Raw genomic sequence first — 19,067 nt, forward strand, 5'->3', positions numbered from 1 at the left:
GATCACCAGGTGAAAACAGAAGGAAAAAAGCCTAAAAAAAGAAAACGAATGCAGCCACAACATCTAATGATTGGTAAGCTGCAATATATTATATTTTTGGTTTTGGGTTTAATACCGCTTTTATCTCCACTTGGAGAAGTATATAAAAATTTTTAACCTGCGTTTGATATAAACTCCTTTTGTGTTTTAAGTGTGTGCTGCTGAGCATCTACTTTAATCCCAATCAATGTTCTCAGTTTTCCACAGCAAAGACAGTGAATGGCAGCCACACTAAATGAAGGTCAGATACGGAGGGCACATCTTTCATTTCCCAATACACTGAGATAAATGGCTCTGAGCTCCCTTGTTAACCCCTGTCGCTGCTGCAAAAAGTATACTGTTTTCATGGCAGTAAACATTGATGATAGGATTTCCACTGAAAGGACTTTTTAAGTATTTTATATAGACATATAGGTATGACTGGCTCATAAGAATAAATGTTGTCATTGTGTATTAAAGCAAACATGCAAGTTAACTTCCTCTATACCACCCCCCCCCCCCACCCCCTTCACTCCCACCTAGAAGCCTTCCTAGCAGGTTTTATATTTTTTTTATAACCCCCTTTTTTCCAAAGTCCAGGTGCCATATATTTTCCAAAATGTAGGGTATCGTGGTGACGCCACCATAGAGGCGGTCCCATCACCATAGAGGCGGGCCCATCACCATAGAGGGGCAGGCCCATGGTTCTCTGCACCTGCAGGATCTTCTCAGCCTTCTGAATTGAATGATGATAGGCACTATTCAATCCAGGAGACTGAGGACATCTTGTGGTGAAAACAGAGTACTGTTGGGTGCATATTGGAGCCTGTTTTTTTTTTTTTTAAATATTAACAAAATATTAGCCTAGAATTTCATGTTTAACTTCTCTTAATATCTCACTGCAAGTCTATTTGCAGAAAGCAAGCTTGTGCTAACAGAAATATATAGACTGCCAAAGCTGACCTCCTTCTAAAAATGCTATATGTCTGGCTGCATCTGGCTTCAGTGTTTTCTGTCTCACTGTCTCTGAAAAACAAGCAGCAAGTAAAGCCAAATGCCGCTTTCTACATCCTTGTTCGGAAACAGTAATAAATATACCACTAAAAGCCATTGAAGAAGCATGGTAGGTATATGATAGTCCTGGATTAGTGCAGGTAGAGGTTAATTTAAGTGGATCATGCTGAAAGCAGTATTAGACCCAGAAGCAAACATTTATTATATTGCAGATTGCCAATTCTTAGATGTGATGGCTGCATTAGTTTTCTTTTTTAGGCTTTCTTTCTTCTATTTTAATCTGGTGATCCAGCCAGTAAGTCTGTTGCTTTTCAAAAGAACAAGCTTTCCAGCAGAATGTATCAATTTATAGGGATGAGACAGATTATTTGCCACTGACAGGGTTGCTTACAGTGATCAACTTTTATTCATATAACCTTTTTTCCAGAAGAAGAAAAAATGGTTTGCTGTAACTGATTATAAAGTATTAGCTGGAGTTTGGTTTCAATTCATTAGTGTATTTAAATCTGCTAGTACATCTAACACTTCCCTCTGCCCAGACTGACAATACTGTTGTCGGCTGTGCATCCTGTGCTCCTTAGTGGTGTCTCACTAATACAGAAGGTGTGTTACATATACATTTTAGCACTAATTCATTAAAGGAGAAGTATGGCCAAAGCTTTTTTGGCCCTACTTCTGCTATGGATCACAAGAGTTCGCTCTGGAGTTATGCGACCCATTTTCAGCTGACAGAGGACCAAAGCCCGCTGTCGGCTGACATCATTCAAACAGTCCAGACACTAGAGAGAGCCCAACTTTACAGTGGGGATCCACCCAGATACCTGGACCAGCAGCTGGCTTAGCCTCTCAGTGAGCTGCCACTTAAGCCAGCCACTCCTGCCCCCTCCACAGCTCTCTAGTGAATGCTGGAGAAGCAGAGAAACAAAACCCCATACATTTTCTTTTAAATACTATAATCTAAGGCCCTGTTCATCTGGCATTTTGGAATCTTAGAATTACTGTAATTCTTCCTGAAATCTCAAATCGCATTGCAATAGTGGCAAAACACGTGCCATTAATTTCCAGTGGCACCTAAACATGGTGCAGAAATGCCGCAATTGCTGTGCGATAAATGCTGCAAGACAATACAAAACTGGGAACATGTTACATGAGACTAGTAGAGACCAATGCTATTACCCTAATCAGTGTTCCCACTACAGATTGCTGAGGACTGACAGCCGCACATCACATAACAAAGGGCTGCAAATTGGGCACCAGGGCCCTAGAAACTTCTGGAGGAGCCCTAGGCTTCCACAGGACACTGGTTGAGAAAGTCTGGGTTAGAGAGTGGGACATGGTTTGCCAACTGTCGTGGGGAAAGAATTAATAGGAAGCTGATAATGACATCACCACTTGCTGCTTACACTCCGCCAATAGCCCTGGCTATGCATGAACTATGGTCCTAAAATTGTTAAACAGAAAACCTGCGTCAAATAAAAGGAGCAGCTAACACAATAGGCAAAAACTGACAACCAAAACCATAATGATATCCAAACCCCCACCAAAGTGGAATGATTATGTGCCAATAATGCACATTAAGTAAAAGTCTGTGAACCGGAGACCAAAGAATATAAAGAGTCCATCACCTTCCACCCAGTCACTTTTGCCAGAAGATTTGACCACCCAAAGGATTGGTCAAATAACGCAGTTTTCATGCTCGGCAGATGTACCATAGGCTTCCAAATAAGGGCCAGTTCACAATAGAGGCAGTTCAGTGCACTTTTTTTCTGTATCAAAAATGCATGCACAGTGTTCTCCATGTATTCTAATGGCCCTAGTTCACACTAGTGAAGTCCGTTCCAGTCAGTTTTCGCCGCAGAAAAAAAAAGTAGAACATGCTGCATTTTTTCTGTACAGAACCATACTGGAACATAGCAAACTGCATCAAAACTGCACCGGAACTGCGTGTGGTGTGAATTGTAAGCAAAAACGTATCCGGAATGCATCCGGAGTGCATTTTTGTGGTGTGAACTGGCCCTAAATCTCCCAGGAGATCCAGATGATATACGAACTATCTTCTAAACAATAAGATCTCAGATGGTAAGTAACTCTCCACTCAGTAAACACCATAGGAGAGAGTAACCGCTCATAGTGTAGTCATTTAAAAAAGGTAATACAATTTATTCACAGTAATGCACTTACAAAGGATAAAAAAACAGCCTGTCTGTACAATGTTTCCATCCTATCAAAATGGCCGTGGTCTGTGGCGGCGTGTGGTGACGTCGTAGCTCTACCCTACACTTTTTGTCACACAGACAAATGAATTTGAATGGTCCTAAAATAGTCCCGATTGCTGAACAGATAAATGAAAAAAGATATTTTTTTTAATGTTGATGTTATCACTAACGCTACATTCACACTGAGCTGAGAGTTTTCGGGCATTTTTTTTTCACCCGCTTTTTTTTTCCAGGCGTTTTTAAGCTTCTTTTGAGCAGATTTGCTAATATTATTATAGCCAATTTTTTTCAGGTGTTTTTCATTTAGGCATTTTTGCTGTGGCCAATAGATACTTGTGTAGATGTCCCCTAGGTACATACAACTAGAAAACCAGAATCAAGCACATGGCTGCTGTACACAGAAGTTCTGTACCTTTCTCTTTGATCTGGGAAGCAGTGTAACTGTTCTGTTGGGACAGCAGTTTTCTTCCATCTACCTCCCAGGCTGTGGTGGTTCTTGCCTGGCTCTTATAATGGGGATCCCTGGGATCACAGATGCAGGGGTGGCCATGAATAAGAGCAATGAATGTCTCAGCTTCCAGAAGCAGACTCTCCTCCATTTTTATCATAAGATGGGGCCTAAATATTTACGACCTGCTCTGCCCTGATTGTTTGTGTACGAATTTCACATATATTTAAAAGAGAAGTGGGATTTTTTTTGGTAATTATACTTGCCTAGGTGGATGCTGCATCTTTCCCCCATCAGCTCTTAGTGATCATCAGTCATGTGATCGTTGGGTTCTCACACTGAGTTTTCACAGCCACTCTGAACAGAGAGCCCTACAACCCACTGTAGGCTGAAAACAGGTCACAGGAGTGCAGAACGAACTGCACTCTTGTGATCTACAGAAGTACAGCTGAAAGAACTTTGGCTGCACTTCTCCTTTAACCTCCCTGGTATTCCCGAGTGGAACTCAGGGTTAATTATCAGTGCCAAAAGCAGTAACCCAGAGCTACACTCGGGATTACCCTGCAGCGTTGCTCTGTGATCCCTTTTTCACTTACCTTGTCCTTCGCTCCCGCGATGTCCCTCCTGCAGTGTCCCCAGCCATCTCCGGCCAATGCTGGCATCTGTCTTCCGGGTTCCGGTCCCTGCGAGCGTCGCTACGAACGGGGGCCGGAACCGGCAGGAAATTTAAAAAGTGACATTTACGAAATACACTAAAATCACATAGTAAAAATTACTGTTTCAAACCATTTCACATACATTTTGTCCCGAGTGCTTTGTCCTGTGCCCTGCCTGCATTTTTACTGTTCTTTCTGCCTTGAAACTGAGGAACGTCCATGGCGTCCAAAAAGCGTCCCTTTAGGTCAAAAGCGGTTTTAGACCAGATAGAGAACAGCGATAGTAAATCAGAACTACTTGCAGAATTGAGTGATAATGATTTGTGGGGAAATTCATCATCAGATACTGAAAATTATTTTTCTTTGCGAACTTGCGCTATATTTCAAATTTCAGTGTTTTTGGTTTGATTATATTATTGAATTAAATTTATTAATATATTTTTTATGATTATTATATTATAATTTATGATTTCGTGTTTCAAATTGTATCATACCCGGGATGTTTACTAGACTCTTGTTTGGACAGATTTCAATGAGTTATTCCTAAAACTTACAGGCCTACAATAAAAAAACATCTTTCCATGCAAAAAATGTACTGCTTTGAGCACAGAAATACTGACATAATCATACCACTATGGGGATTAAGGCTTTCATGCTGATTTTGCTTTGCTCATTCATGACCATCTCACTACTGTTTAATGCATGAATGCAAAAAAAAAAAAAAATAAATAACACTTTATATATCTGAATGCAAAAAAGCAATTAGGCAATTAGGGCAAGCGTTCATAGAATAGATCAGCCTTTCTCATCCACAGTTCCATGGAACTCTAGTGGTAATACAGTGGTAGCTAGGGGTTCCTTCGTTTTGGCTGGTGGACCTCCCATTTGATGGTGCCTGCTTAGTACCAGGACCATGGACACTTAGCAAAACCAGCGGTTTGACATCAATGATCTTTTTAGCTATCTGTAAGAATGGCTTTCTGATCACCACTGTAAGGGTTTTATTAAGCCTACTGACTGACAATGTATAAGGCATTTTTCCCATTGCCCCCAGATGAGTGGATTACAGTAAGGGTTCCCCAAGACCTGCGTGTTATTTTAGAAGTTTCTCTGGGGCGATAAGGTTGAGAAATGCTGAGCGAGATCATTTTTTGCCTCCTGGTTTTTGTTATTGTGGTTATTGTGTCACACTTCAGGAGGCAGCTTACTTTCAGCCTGATGCTGCAGCTATAATGTGTTGGGGCAGCTTTAGGCTAAGCTGTGGTGTCACACGTCTTGCTATTGAAGCATTCCCTGTTTTATTTCTGTGTGGAATCAGAAAAATATATACCTTCTGATTGACTAATGCTGAGCCAGGAGCTTTACAGCTTGGTTGCCGGAGAGATATACATATATCACAAGATCAGTAAATATTCCAGTGCGTTTGGATTGTGGATTTGACATAATGTTTGCTTCCTTTAATTGGACGGTTTGTTTGCCATTTCTCTATAGCATCCTCCTGGACAGTTGAGAAGAAAGTACAGCTCTTGTTCTACCATTTACCTTGATGACAGCACAGTCAGCCAACCTAACCTCAAGTATACCATTAAATGGTAAGTCTGCCCCTATTCCTTTTGTTGTATGACTGGATGATACCAGAATATGCCGTCGATCTCCATACCATTATATAATGTTGGATGAAACAAGTGATGGAAGAGGCTCAGATGGTAAATGGAAGGTTTTATTGCAATAGAATTGTATGCTAGGGATCTGAAAAGGCAAAGTAGAGATTTGCTTTATCATGTTGGGGTATAGAGGTCGTGGTAGCAGGACATGGCTCTGTAAACCATGTGTTAGGAACTCCAGATCTCCATGCATGCTGGACACAAGGTTTTCCCCAGACCTCCTGCTATAGCTTTCTTCATGCTGCTTGTATAGTGTGTGAAATGTACACTTCTCATAGATTTGCAGTGACCACACCAGGACTATTTATAGTCCCTAGAAGCATTTTTTTCTGCTTCTTACACGTGCTCTTCTGTGGAAGCAAATATACGTCTACTTACCAGAAAGTGGTAATAAACCCAAAAGCAAACATTTATTAAATTGCATCTCACCATTTCTTAGATTTGATGGCTGCATTAGTTTTCTTTTTTAGGCTTTTTTTATTTTCTGGTCAGTAAGTCTGTTGTTTTTTTAAAAGAACAAGCTACCTTGTAAATGTCAAGTATATTGAGACAAGCCATTTACCACTGACAGCAGTGCTTACAATGATCAGTTTTTATTTATGTAAACCCTTTTTTCCCAAAAGAAAAAAAACTGTTGCTGTAATTGCAGTGTGAATTGGTTTTAGTGTTGGTATATCTAAATCTGCTAGTGCATCTAACACTCCTTTCCTCCCAGATTAATAATGCTGCTGTTCAGAGGTGCCCCCTGTGCGCTTCCATCCAAAATGGGTGCACTTTAATATAGGAAGAATGTTACTGGCTAGATCATCAGGTGAAAACACAGGAGAAAAAGCCTAAATAAATAGAAAATGAATGCAGCCACCACATCTAATGATTTGTAAGCTGGCATATATTACAATTTTTTGGTGTTGTGTTTAATACTACTTCAAAGCAGAACTAAATTTACAAAAATACCTCCTCATTCCAGTGAGGGTTAATCGCTCACCAGTCAGTTTCATCTTCTCCCAGGCTCTTTCTAGGTGCTGGGTTTCCAGCCTCTTGATTGGCTGGTTGGGGAATGACGTCATCCTGCGCCTTCACACAGGACTCCTTCTCAGAATGCACGTTTAGCTCTTTTGAGAGTGAGCACACACGGGGGTGGAGCCTGAACATGGCAGCTCGGGAGAGCGTGGAGTAAGTACTCCTCGCTCCCTTCCCCGAACATCTTCCCTATGAGGTCCCGGTCCCATAACTAGCTGCACTGGAGCAGCATTGGAGTCTGCTGGAGCCTACTGGAGTCTTACCCAGTCGGAGAGTGGTCGAGGGGACGGCGTGGCGGCGAGCCCAGAGGAGAGACGGCTGAGTTCCTCTTTCACTCGGCGTCTCTCGCGTTGGCTCCGGAGCAGGACTGGGGTTGCCCGGGAGACGAGCATAGCGGCTCCCACACGTGGGTAGCCGCGGAGGAGCTCTGGGAGCAGAAGAAACAGCCGGCTTCCCGGCGTCCAGCAGCCCAGGGGAGACGAGTGAGCGATGTTTAGAGGTGTAAAGTGGAACGTTGCTACATACTCCTATACCACCTCCATCCCTCTAGCTTCCATACCTCCTCCAACCCAGAAAAATAAGAAAAGAAAGATAAAGGCTTAAAGAGACCCAAAGGAATCCCCCAAAGAAAGACAACTATAGGAGAGGACTGCATACTGAAAGGTACTCCAGTGTGGAGGGTGAGTGATAACATCGTGTATACTGCAGGGGTTGTTATATACTCCCTATATACTTCCTATATATTCTCTATATCCTGGACTTATGTATTGGATCTTTCTTCTCTGTACACCAGATTTAAGTAATGCTTTTATTGGGCGCAATAGGAAACTGTATTTTCTAAGTTGAGAGAAGGAAATTGGGGATTCCTTGGGAGGGTCTGAAGGTTTGGAGGAGCTGAAGACATGAAAGGTAAAAATACAAAAGGGAGTGGGTCTAAGAACCCTCAAACTGGTTCGATTAAGAAGTATATACCACAAGGAAATTTGACCCCAGAAAGATCTCAAGGAGTGAGTGAAAAAAGTGAACTGGAAATAGGTCTGGATAATAGTCCGAGACTTTCCCTGGGACCGGTATATAATAGTCAACAACCACCGGAAGGTATAGGGCCAAGAGAAACTGAAAGAGATCTGCAAATACCAAATAAAAAGGAAATGGCGGAGATGTTTAAAAATCTGGAATTATCAATAAAGCAAGAGATGGGCATAATCCGGGAAGAATTGGAACAACTGCTAACCAGGATGGAGGAAACAGAGGAAAAAGTTCAGGGTCATGCTCAAGTTATCCCAAAGTTAGAGAGATGGATAATAGACAATAGAAAAGAACAAAAAAGATTGTTTTTTATGATGGAAGAACAAGAAAATAGAGAAAGGAGAAATAACTTAAGAGTAAGAGGAGTCCCAGAGCTGACCCAGGGGGAGGACTTAAAAGAGTTAATCTGCAAAATCTTGAACTCCATAGTGGATAAAGCGGAGGTGGTGATGTTTAAACTGGATGGAGTGTATAGGATAGGGAAGTACCAACAAGAAAAAGGATTTGAAAAACCAAGAGATATAATAGTTAAATTCCACAATTATGGAGATAAAGAGGAGATATGGAGAAAGATTAAAGGAAGAACAAATATTCCATATGGAGAGAAAAATATCCAAATTTTTGCGGACTTAACAGCAGAGACTTTGAGAAGAAAGAAAACATTGAAACCTTTATTAGAAGAGATGAAAAAACATAATGTGAAATATAGATGGGGTCAAGCAGCGAGTTTGATCGGTTGGAGGGATGGAATGTCGGCAACTCTAAGATTTCCGGAAGATATGAAAAATTTTTGTGATAAATTTGGATTGCAGAGACTGGAGATACCGGGTTGGGAAGTGGAGGAGAGAGACTTATATGCCAGTAGGGAAGGAAAGTGGCAGCTAGTTGGAAGAGTAAATAGAGAGCTATCAGATAAAGGGACCCCGGGGAAGAGGGGGGGAAGGGGAGCGGCCATGAGCGGAGCCGAACCTCCAAGGTAGGGATCAGAGGTGGAGTATGATCCAAAGGCAAAGAAGGCCTTGGGGGTGGGTGGGTGGGGGGGAGTTAAGGGAGGGAGGAGATGGGGAGGGAGGGGGGAGGGAGGGGGGAGGGGACGGGAGTTGGGCGGGAGGGTGGGAGGGTAGGAGGTATTGGGGTAATACTCTGTATGACAGAAAGGATAAAGAGGAAGAGGCAATCTGGAAGAGGGATGGAGTTAATTGGGAATGATGGAAGAAATACAGTTTATAACCTATAATGTGAACGGGCTGAGTTGTCCAGGGAAGAGATTTAGGTTGTTTAATGAGTTACATCATAGGGCTACGTCAATGGTATTTTTACAGGAGACGCACTTTGAGATAGAGGCAAACGTGAAATTGAAATCCAAATTCTATCCAACATGGTACTATGCAGATTCTCCAATTAAAAGAGCAAAAGGGGTTGCAATAGGTTTGGCAAAGAATATGAGATTTGAGCTGGAGGATAGAAGAACCGACCCGGAGGGGAGGTTTTTGTTCTTAAAAGGTAGACTGCAGGGGATTGAGTGTACGTTAGCCAATATATACTGCCCTAATAAAAATCCGGAGATGTATATGAAGGGCCTGTTGAAAAAATTAATGGAATTTAAAAAAGGGCGCTTGATTGTAGCTGGAGACCTAAATCTCTGTATGGACCCACAAAAGGATAATACCTCTTCTGTGCAAAGAGAGGGGAGTAGGTCTCTGAGAGCTTTGAAAAAAGCGATGCATGAATATCAACTAGTGGACACCTGGAGAATAACGCATATGAAAGACAGAGACTATACCTTCTTCTCTAATGCACATGAGATATACTCGAGATTAGATTACATCTTAATAGACCATCAACTTATAGATCATCTGGTTAAAATTGACATAGAGACAAGGACGTTCTCGGACCATGCCCCGGTCGTAATGAAAATGGGATGGGGAAGAAGGTGGACTGGAGGATTAGGGTGGAGGTTAAATGAGGTCCTTCTTCTGGATGAGGATGTAGTTCAGAAAATCGAGAAAGAGATTAAGATATACTTTAAGGAGAATGAAACTGAGGAAGTATCGATAGCTACAGTCTGGGAAAGCCACAAGGTATTCATAAGAGGAATCTTGATTGCGGCAGGAGCAAGGAAGAAAAAGGAAAGAAGAGAGAGGGTCATTGGACTTGGAGCAGATCCATAAAAAGAAAATAACAAAAGATACGAGACAGAAGTTATTAGATAAAAAAGATGAGCTAGAGAGGTTGATGGATGAGGAGAAGAGAAGAGTATACAACAGGGTTTTGAATGAGAGATATAGATGGGGAGACAGACCAGGAAGATATCTAATGAGAGCTTTGAATAAAAAGAAAAATAGGAACTATATAGAAAAGATAAAAAGTTCAAAGGGGGAGCTGGTTCACTCAAATAAAGAGATTATTAAAGTGTTTACGGAGTATTACAAAAAGCTATATAATATTAGTCCCCAAGGCCCTCTAAAAGAAGCTCAAGAGGGAATTAATGAAATAAAGATGACATACTTAAAAAATGCGGGATTACCAAAACTAAGTGAAGCACAGTTGAATGCCCTAGACGCAGAAATCTCCCAGGAAGAAATTAAAATAGCATTAAGAAGCACAGCGGGGGGAAAAAGCCCAGGCCCGGATGGCTATACAGTTAAGTACTATAAGAAATTTAGTGAAGTACTGTTACCCAAGCTGGAGAAATATATGAATGCTCTGGGAGGTGGGATGGAAGTGAGGAGAGAATCCCTACAGGCCCATGTAGTACTTATTCACAAGGAGGGAAAAGATCCATCTCAATGCTCCAGCTACAGGCCTATCTCATTATTGAACACAGACACTAAACTGTATGCAAAGGTGCTAGCAAACAGGTTGAGGGATCTGATGCCTGAATGGATCCATGGAGACCAGGTGGGCTTTGTACCGGGGAGAGAAGGTAGAGACAACGGCTTGAGAACCCTGATGCTTATTCAGAAAAGTAGAAAAGGGAAGGCCCCGGTGGTGCTCTTGTCAATTGATGCAGAGAAGGCATTTGATAGAGTGGACTGGGGCTTTATGATGGACAACTTAAAAGTGCTGGGGATAGGTGATAGAATGCGAGAGTGGATAAGTAAATTATATAGGGAGCCTACTGCAATCATCACGGTAAATGGGGAGAGATCAGAACCCATTGGAATGTCTAATGGTACAAGACAGGGCTGCCCACTGTCCCCTCTACTATATGTATTATCACTTGAACCTCTGCTGTCAATAATAAGAAAAAGTGGATCGGTAAAGGGAATTCAGATAGAATCCATAGAACATAGAGTAGCGGCCTTTGCGGACGACTTGTTTTTCTATGTGGGGAATCCCCGAATAACTCTCCCAAATATAATAAAGATTCTGAAGGAGTATGGTGAACTATCGAATCTAAAAATTAATCCAACGAAAACGGAGATCCTGAATATTAATATATCAAAGAATGAAAAAGAAAAACTACAAAAAGAATTTCCCTTTATATGGAGAGAAAAAGAGATAAAATACCTAGGAATAAAACTCACTGCCTCATCTAAGCATTTGTATAGATTAAACTATATCTCTTTGATAAACGAGATCAGGGAAGATTTAAAAAGATTAGGAGGAGGAAATCCATCCTGGATAGGACGTATAAACTTAGTCAAAATGGTAATTATGCCTAAAATACTGTATAGATTTCAAATGGTACCAATTAAAATTCCAGAAGCCTTCTTTAAGATAATGAAAAAAATGTTAACAAGATACATATGGAAGAATAAAAAACCTAGAATAGCATATGAAACATTGAGTAGGACTAAAGAGAAAGGGGGACTGGGTCTACCAGATGTCAAGAGATACTATAAAGCAGTGGTTTTAGCAAGAATATATGACTGGACATTTAACCATAAGGGGAAAAGCTGGGTAACAATTGAGAATGATCTTAGTGGCATTAGATTGAGTCAGATGATATGGGTTCCACCACAGTTTAGGGGAATTAAAGAAAGCACAAGTATCTATACTTTAAATGTCTTTAGGGTATGGGACAATTTACACAAAAACATGAAATGGGAATTCAATTCTATATTAATGCCTCTCACAAATACTGAGTACTTTCCCCCGGGAAAGAATAAGATATCAGGGAGATGGTTTAGAAAAGAGGATACCCAATTGAGAGATGTTTTGGTGGAGGGGAAATTGAGATCACTTAAAGATTTAATAGAGAAGAAGGGAGATATTTTTATTAGAATAGATGAGTGGAAATATCATCAATTGAAATGTTTTATTGGAAATTTACCGAAACCCCTGAGAATAAAACAGGAGTGGAATATGTTTGAAAAGTTGTTAGAGACACAAAGGGATGGGAAGCACGGTATTTCAAAGGTGTATAGAATACTCACAGAACTAGACACAAACACAAAGTTAAACTTTATAACAAAATGGGAAAGAGATATGGGAGTTGGGTTTGACGAAGATAGACAGAGAAAGATGTTTAGATTGATACACGATAATATTAGTATGAGGGAGGTTGAGGTTAATTATAAGTGTGTGACACGATGGCACATCACACCGAGTGTAGAACACAAGATGAATGGGGAAAATTCAAATATGTGTTGGAGAGGATGTGGAGAGATAGGCACGGTGTTTCACATATGGTGGGAATGCCCGAAGATCCAGGCTTTTTGGAAGATAATAGTCAAAGTGATTAAAGAAATAACTGAAATTGACATAGGGTTAGACCCAACGACGTGCCTCCTACACAATGTGGAGACATCTGTAAATAATTATAAAGATTCAGGTATATGGTACTTCTTGAATGCGGCGAAAGGGTTGATACCCAAGTTTTGGCGGAAATCGGAGGTACCGAAGGAGGAAGACTGGATTAATAGAGTAAACCAGATAGGTAGAATGGAAAGATCATACCACATGCAGGAAGATAGGATGAGAGTTTATTCTAGGAGGTGGGAAAAGTGGGAAAGAGCAGGATTGAAAGAGAAATATAGGAAAATATAAATTAACTTGTTAGCAAAAAATTAATAAGCCTCAAGAGATTAGAATGGGCTAGAGTTTACAGAGGGGGAGGAGGGGGGATGAGGGGAGGGAAGGGGGGGTAGTGGGATGGGGAAGAAAAGAGTTTTTTTTTTTAGTAAGGGAAAGGTAGAAATGTCATAAATGTTTATTTGTATAAGAATTTTTTCCCTTTGGGTTTTTGTATTAATATGAAAAATTTTATAAATATTTAAATTAAAAAAACAAAAAAAAGAATGCACGTTTAGCTGCACATGCACAGCTCAGTAGCTCAGTGTGCATTCAATAAAAGGCTGTGAATGCAATAAGAAGAAGCTGCCTGTTCGCAGGTTTACACTCGTCAAGTTTAGTTCCACTTTAAAGTTTACCTGTGCTTTGCCCATTTAGGACAATGTAAGACAGGCATGTCCAAAGCCGGCCCGCGGGCCATTTACGGCCTGGGGGTCGGTTTAATACGGCCCTCCAACAGCCCTCCCTGCTCTGTGTAATGTGGCCCTCCCACGGCCCTCCCTTCTATGGCAGACAGTCTTCTGCTTGAGAGCAGAGGGCAGCGCGCATGCCTGACTGCGGCGCGTTCTCCCTGGTCTGTGTAAATGCGGCTGTCGCACGGCCCTCCCTTCTGTGGCAGACAGTCTTCTGCTTGAGAGCAGTGCGCATGCGTGACTGCGCCGCGCTGGGAGCGACAGAGGGCGGTGACGTCAGGGCCGGGCTTCCAGCGTGAAGTGTGTTTCTCTTCCCCTCCCGGCGGCCGAGCAGAGACTTCAGCTCCAGCTACCTTTTTCACCCTTCACATTAGTGCAGGTAAGTTTTTTTTTAATTTATTTTCAATACATTGTGAAAACTCAGCTGTCAGTTGATCTTAATGTTATGAAATGAAAAGTATGTCGTTTGCAATTAACTTGGCATAAAATAATTTATTTGCATTTAATTGTAATGGTTCAAAGAATGTTCGGAAAAATGTTCAGCCCTCCACCATGTTCACTTCATCCAATCTGGCCCTCTTTGAAAAAAGTTTGGACACCCCTGATGTAAGAGGTTCACTTTAATGCCAGCTTCTCACCATGTGCATTAGAAGATGTAGCAAGTCAGACAGAGTCTGCCTCGTTTCCTGGCTGGAGCATGTCCAGCACCATCTAGCTCTTTCCTCCCCAGCCTTACTGTCCCTGGCCTGGCCCTTTCATTCATTAAGTTTCGGTTCTTTCAATTATGAATGCTCAGCATCATATGTGAGCGGTACGTAGGGTAGTTTACATACTAGTACAAGGATGGACACTCCCTCAAATGGACATCTATCCTTCAAAGGCATATTAACATTAGTATAACACCACCCAAAAAGCAGCCCACTGCTTGAATCCAGAATGAGGATTCTTGAGAGGAGTACTGGGGTGCTGTGATGGTTTCAGGAAGCTACGTACAGTACTCTGCCAGCCCTTCCTACTAGCTATGATATGTCTTCATTGCACAGAGAAGCACAGAGGCCCAGTTGTCACACCACTATTTCTAAAATAAGGTATGTAATGAAAAATGAAGGTTGTCTTTAAATATTTCTATTAGCATGTTGAGGGGGAATGGGGGCGGGGGGAGATAGAGGAACCAGAGAAAGCAAAATGTAATAATTTAATTCTCCTCATAGTAATGTAACATTTGCTTGACGTTACCTCTGGTATTATCTATAGTCAAATTTTTTCATGTAATATTTTTGGTCTCATCTTGGAAGTCGTCTCTTTAACTTCAGAAATCTTACAAATTTATTCTGCACACATGGAACAAATTCACACCAGTACCTCCTGGGTGTAGGAGACCTAAAATTCCCATGTGCCTCTTTCTAGTAATGTCTCATGTATAGATCTGCACCATGTGCTGTTAAACTAAAAGTGTTTGTGTTGCTTTTAGATGATGAATAGGGAAGAATTCGAATCGCTGTCTGATTCCTATTATGTGTTGTGTGTACATTGGGAACATTTCCTCTCACTTCCTGTAATACATTTGTGGAAACTCCCAAAAGTTAAGGGAAGCCCCACCGTTGACAGTCCTAAGAGGAGCAGACTGGCAGAATACCTCTCACCCAGTTTGGGAAACAATGGCCACCAGGACAGGAAGTCGGGGTATTCTCCCAACAAGGACATATAGAGCAGTACAAACCTGTCAGAGGAGTTACCCCTCCAACACTATGACACTATGTCCGAAATGTAAAATATATATTTAGCTGTAGTCAAGATTTAACCTTGCTCATGTAATACTCTATCCTGTGAAGTATTACAATACTTATTCTCAGTTGTAAGAGTTAGGAAAATTAAAATGCTGCCTAATCTTGCTTTCATTATGTAGATCCAAAAATATTATAGAATTTTGTTGCTAAGGGAAGAACAGCTAAGGAGAACCATTTTTTTTTTGTATTACTTCATTTTGCTAATGTTGACCTGTTACAGAACCTGAAAGTGCATGAAAATGTGTCTGCGACTTATGGCAGATCGAGCAGAGTTTTCTCTAGGGCTGTTTTTTTCTTAACATTTTGGCACTATAAAGTATGCTTGTCTCCCATTTCAGAAGGGCAGGAGTTAGGCCTCACTCATACAAACACACCCTGGGGCTAGTTATATTTTGACTATATATATATAAAATAATATATTTGTTAAAGTGATACTGAAGTCTCTATATATAGTATAGTAAAAAGGTTATACTTACATGCTCTGTGCAATGTAAAAAGAAGAAAAGAAAGCACTCTCTTCTCTTCTGGCAGACCCCCACTGGTGCTATCATCTTCTTACTCCTCCAGTTGCCTCCTAAGCAAGTCAGGTGTGTGTGTCCGTCCCCAAGCTGGGCTTTGTGCGTCCATTGACAGACACAGCTCCGTTAAGCCACACTCCCGCACCCTCCTCACAGAAGTTTGCAACAGGATCCTATGGCTCCACGACCATCAGTCTCTCCTGTAAAATCAGGAAGAGAAGGAGCTGTGCTAAAGCAGTGACAGGAGTCAGGTAAGTGTTTAAGGATAGGGGGGACTAGGACAGATAGTGAGGTATTTTTTTTTACCACAATGCAGTGAATGCATTACCGTAAAAAGGTTTAGACTTTAAAATAACTTTAAGGACCCCCATTCCTGTGTGCTGCAACACAGGTGTAAGTGCAAGAAAAACTGCAGTTATACCTGTGCCGGAAATTGCGGGAAACTTTGATCCATTCATGTTTAAAATGCACTGGGTGTTCAATCCGCTGTGGGTGTCAATATAATCTGGACGACACCTCAAATGCAGTGCGTTTGCCTGCACTGGATTATATTGTACTGCAGTACCATGTAATTTGGTGGGGTGTGTTTTTGAAAAATAGTGCAGGCATTACTTTTGGTGCAATCCAGTGCAATTTCAGTCCATTCAAATGAATAGGCTGAAAATGGCATCACAGTGAATTGCTCAGGAACATGGACCGGGTTTCTGTGCAGTTCAGGTGTGAACCAGCCATTCTAGAGACACCGTAATCTAATAGAGAAGAGTGTTTATTATTGCATGGATTTGGATCTATATTTTGTCATGTCATTTAATGATTGTTCTGTTTTATAATATATGATGTAAGTAATTAAAGTGCAAATTTCTTCTTTACAGCGTAGCCCTTGCAATATACTACCACATAAAAAACAGGTACGTCACAAAAAAAAGTTTAAAGTCAAAATGTACATTTCTGCATGTTTCTGCGTGTAACATCTCTGTATGATGTTCACTTCCTGAGTTATACTGTTCCTTCTCTTGTCCTTATTATTTACGTTTCTGTGCCCTTATGGCCCCCTTGGACGAGATGGAAAGGTGGTAATGTCCACTTTGTTCAATCAGAGAACACTTTGCATCCATTCAGAAAATGCAAAATGCAAATGTTGGCGCCTGTGCTGAACGGCTTACCTCCTGTATTCATAATGCAGCAAGGCATCCACTCAGCTTGGGACCCAGAAGAATGTGGAGATCACTGGTGTAGCCGTGTCTTCAATGATTTCCAGCTTCCAGGATTGGTCATACATACAGTAGTTACATTGGTCCAAGATGGTCCAGTGTAACTATGTACAAAATATCTGTACCTGGAATTGTGCTTTTAAAGAAGAGTTTGTAATCCTCCACCAATCTGCCATGAGTGTCCACTTAAATAACATCTTTTAGTTTAGAAAATGCATTATAGTCCATCTTACAGCTAATGATTGTGGTATCAAAATTAAAGCCCAGGGGACGCATAGGATTAAATCTAAGTACCGTCCTGTGTGCTGATTTTTTTAAGTTTTTAGCTAAACTTGTGTGTTAAAAATGGGACCAAACGACTATGCAGAGTTTCTAGCTATGACAGGTGTATCTAAGGCAGGCCATACATAATAATTTTCTTTGGTTCAACTAGTGGGCCGAACAAAAGAAAACTATTCAATTCCCCCATCCACACACTCAACATGGATGGGGGGGGGGGATCCCTCCCGCTGGGCTATTGTATTCTGACAGCAGGGAGGCTGGTTGGACTTATCATGCAAAAATGTTTGAGAGATCATTTTGTGTACAACCAGCCTGTCCATAGTTGGATGAGGGAATCCTTCCAGTTGAGCTATTGTATTCTGACGACAGGGAGCTTTTCCCGCTGGCAGAATACAGTGATTAGTGTTATTGGCTATAGCCAGTGGCACTGATCATTTGGGGAAAAACCCATCAGTCTAGTTGTACACACGTGGATTAATAGACTAGTGTACAACCAGGCAGTCCATACATGGATCAAAAATTTGGCAGTACCTGCTGAACCAGCCAAATTTTGATCCATGTACTGTATGGCCAGCTTAAGTTTTTTACAGTTTAAGGGAAAAAAAATAATACAACTACCAAACCCTTTTTTATATGATCCAGGTAAACATTCTGGTTGATTTTAGTGGTGACATAGGGGTTAATTTACTAAAGACAAATGCAGTTGCCTTTTTAAAGCGTGACATCTACACTTCCCACAGGTAGAATGAAAATGGCCAGATAACTTCACGATGTTATAAAAATAGATAGTAATAGAAATGCAATGAAACCTCAAACTGTAGTCTGAAATGCAGATATGATCCAGCTGCTGAGGAATAAACATGCACGATCAGCTCATCCAGTCATCTGTGTTCATGCACAGTATATAAAGGCAGGGAGACACGATCACAGCCAAACACTTCCAGTAGCAGCTTGTCTCAACAGAAAAAAAAAAAAGACCACCAAGATTTTGAATTTGTCTAGTCAATCTTTCCACCCACAATCTGTGGGACTGTCTCCAAATCCTACCAAAATCATTAGAGCACAGCTATTTCACAATGTTTGCTGCACCTACCCTTCAATCAGGCTTTCCCAGTGTTCTGATGATGTGTTTGAGAAGAGGCAGGTATCATTCTAACTGCTTGTTTACAGCTAACCTTGATGGTGCCTGTAGGTATTACATGATAGTCTCCCGATGCCTCTGTTTTTTTTGGATAGTCATGTTAGCCTCAAACAACATTCTCAAAATAAAAAGTAGACCTGGAAGGTTAAGCTGGCCATAGATGGTGCGATTTTCTTTCCTGTAACAACGGCGGGGAGGCACAAGGGTAGCCATCCCTGTCGGGAGAACACTGATTATTGCTTACAGCTATAGCCGCTGGAAATAATCGCATGAAAAATCTGACAGGCTTGTTGTACCCAAGTCATACAACAATGGATTTGGGTTCAATCAGTCTGCCCATAGATGGTTTGAGTCTCAGCCGGTTTCTGCTGAACTGGAGGAGATTCGAACCATCTATGGCCAGCTTTAGAAAATCTTGCATGATCCCTATTGTTTCCTTGGTGTTGGGACTGACAGTGCACAATTGATCATGTGACTAGAGCATTTTTTTTTTTTTTCCATGGGGGACCTGGCCAAAAAAGGTACAAGAGATGGCCGAATCATATGTTCATTTACAAAACAGATTTCACTGAGCCAGTATCTAAGATGTATTTGTGGGTTGGTAATTCCATGCACTCACATTTAATAACTT

At 41.2% G+C, this 19,067-nt stretch overlaps 1 protein-coding gene across 1 annotated transcript in view; it reads left to right on the forward strand.

Annotated features, from left to right (window-relative positions):
- The window catches only part of CCNY (cyclin Y), a 207,767-nt gene that overhangs the window by 156,460 nt on the left and 32,240 nt on the right, over window positions 1–19,067 (forward strand). The window contains exons 4-5 of the mRNA XM_089668716.1: window positions 5,844–5,944; window positions 16,675–16,710. Coding sequence (XP_089524842.1) covers window positions 5,844–5,944; window positions 16,675–16,710 — 137 coding nt within the window. The remainder of the gene's footprint in view (window positions 1–5,843; window positions 5,945–16,674; window positions 16,711–19,067) is intronic.

The sequence above is a fragment of the Staurois parvus genome, unplaced genomic scaffold (assembly GCF_062004578.1).
Source record: "Staurois parvus isolate SC_StPar_1 unplaced genomic scaffold, SC_StPar_1.0 ptg000061l, whole genome shotgun sequence".
NCBI lineage: Eukaryota > Metazoa > Chordata > Amphibia > Anura > Ranidae > Staurois > Staurois parvus.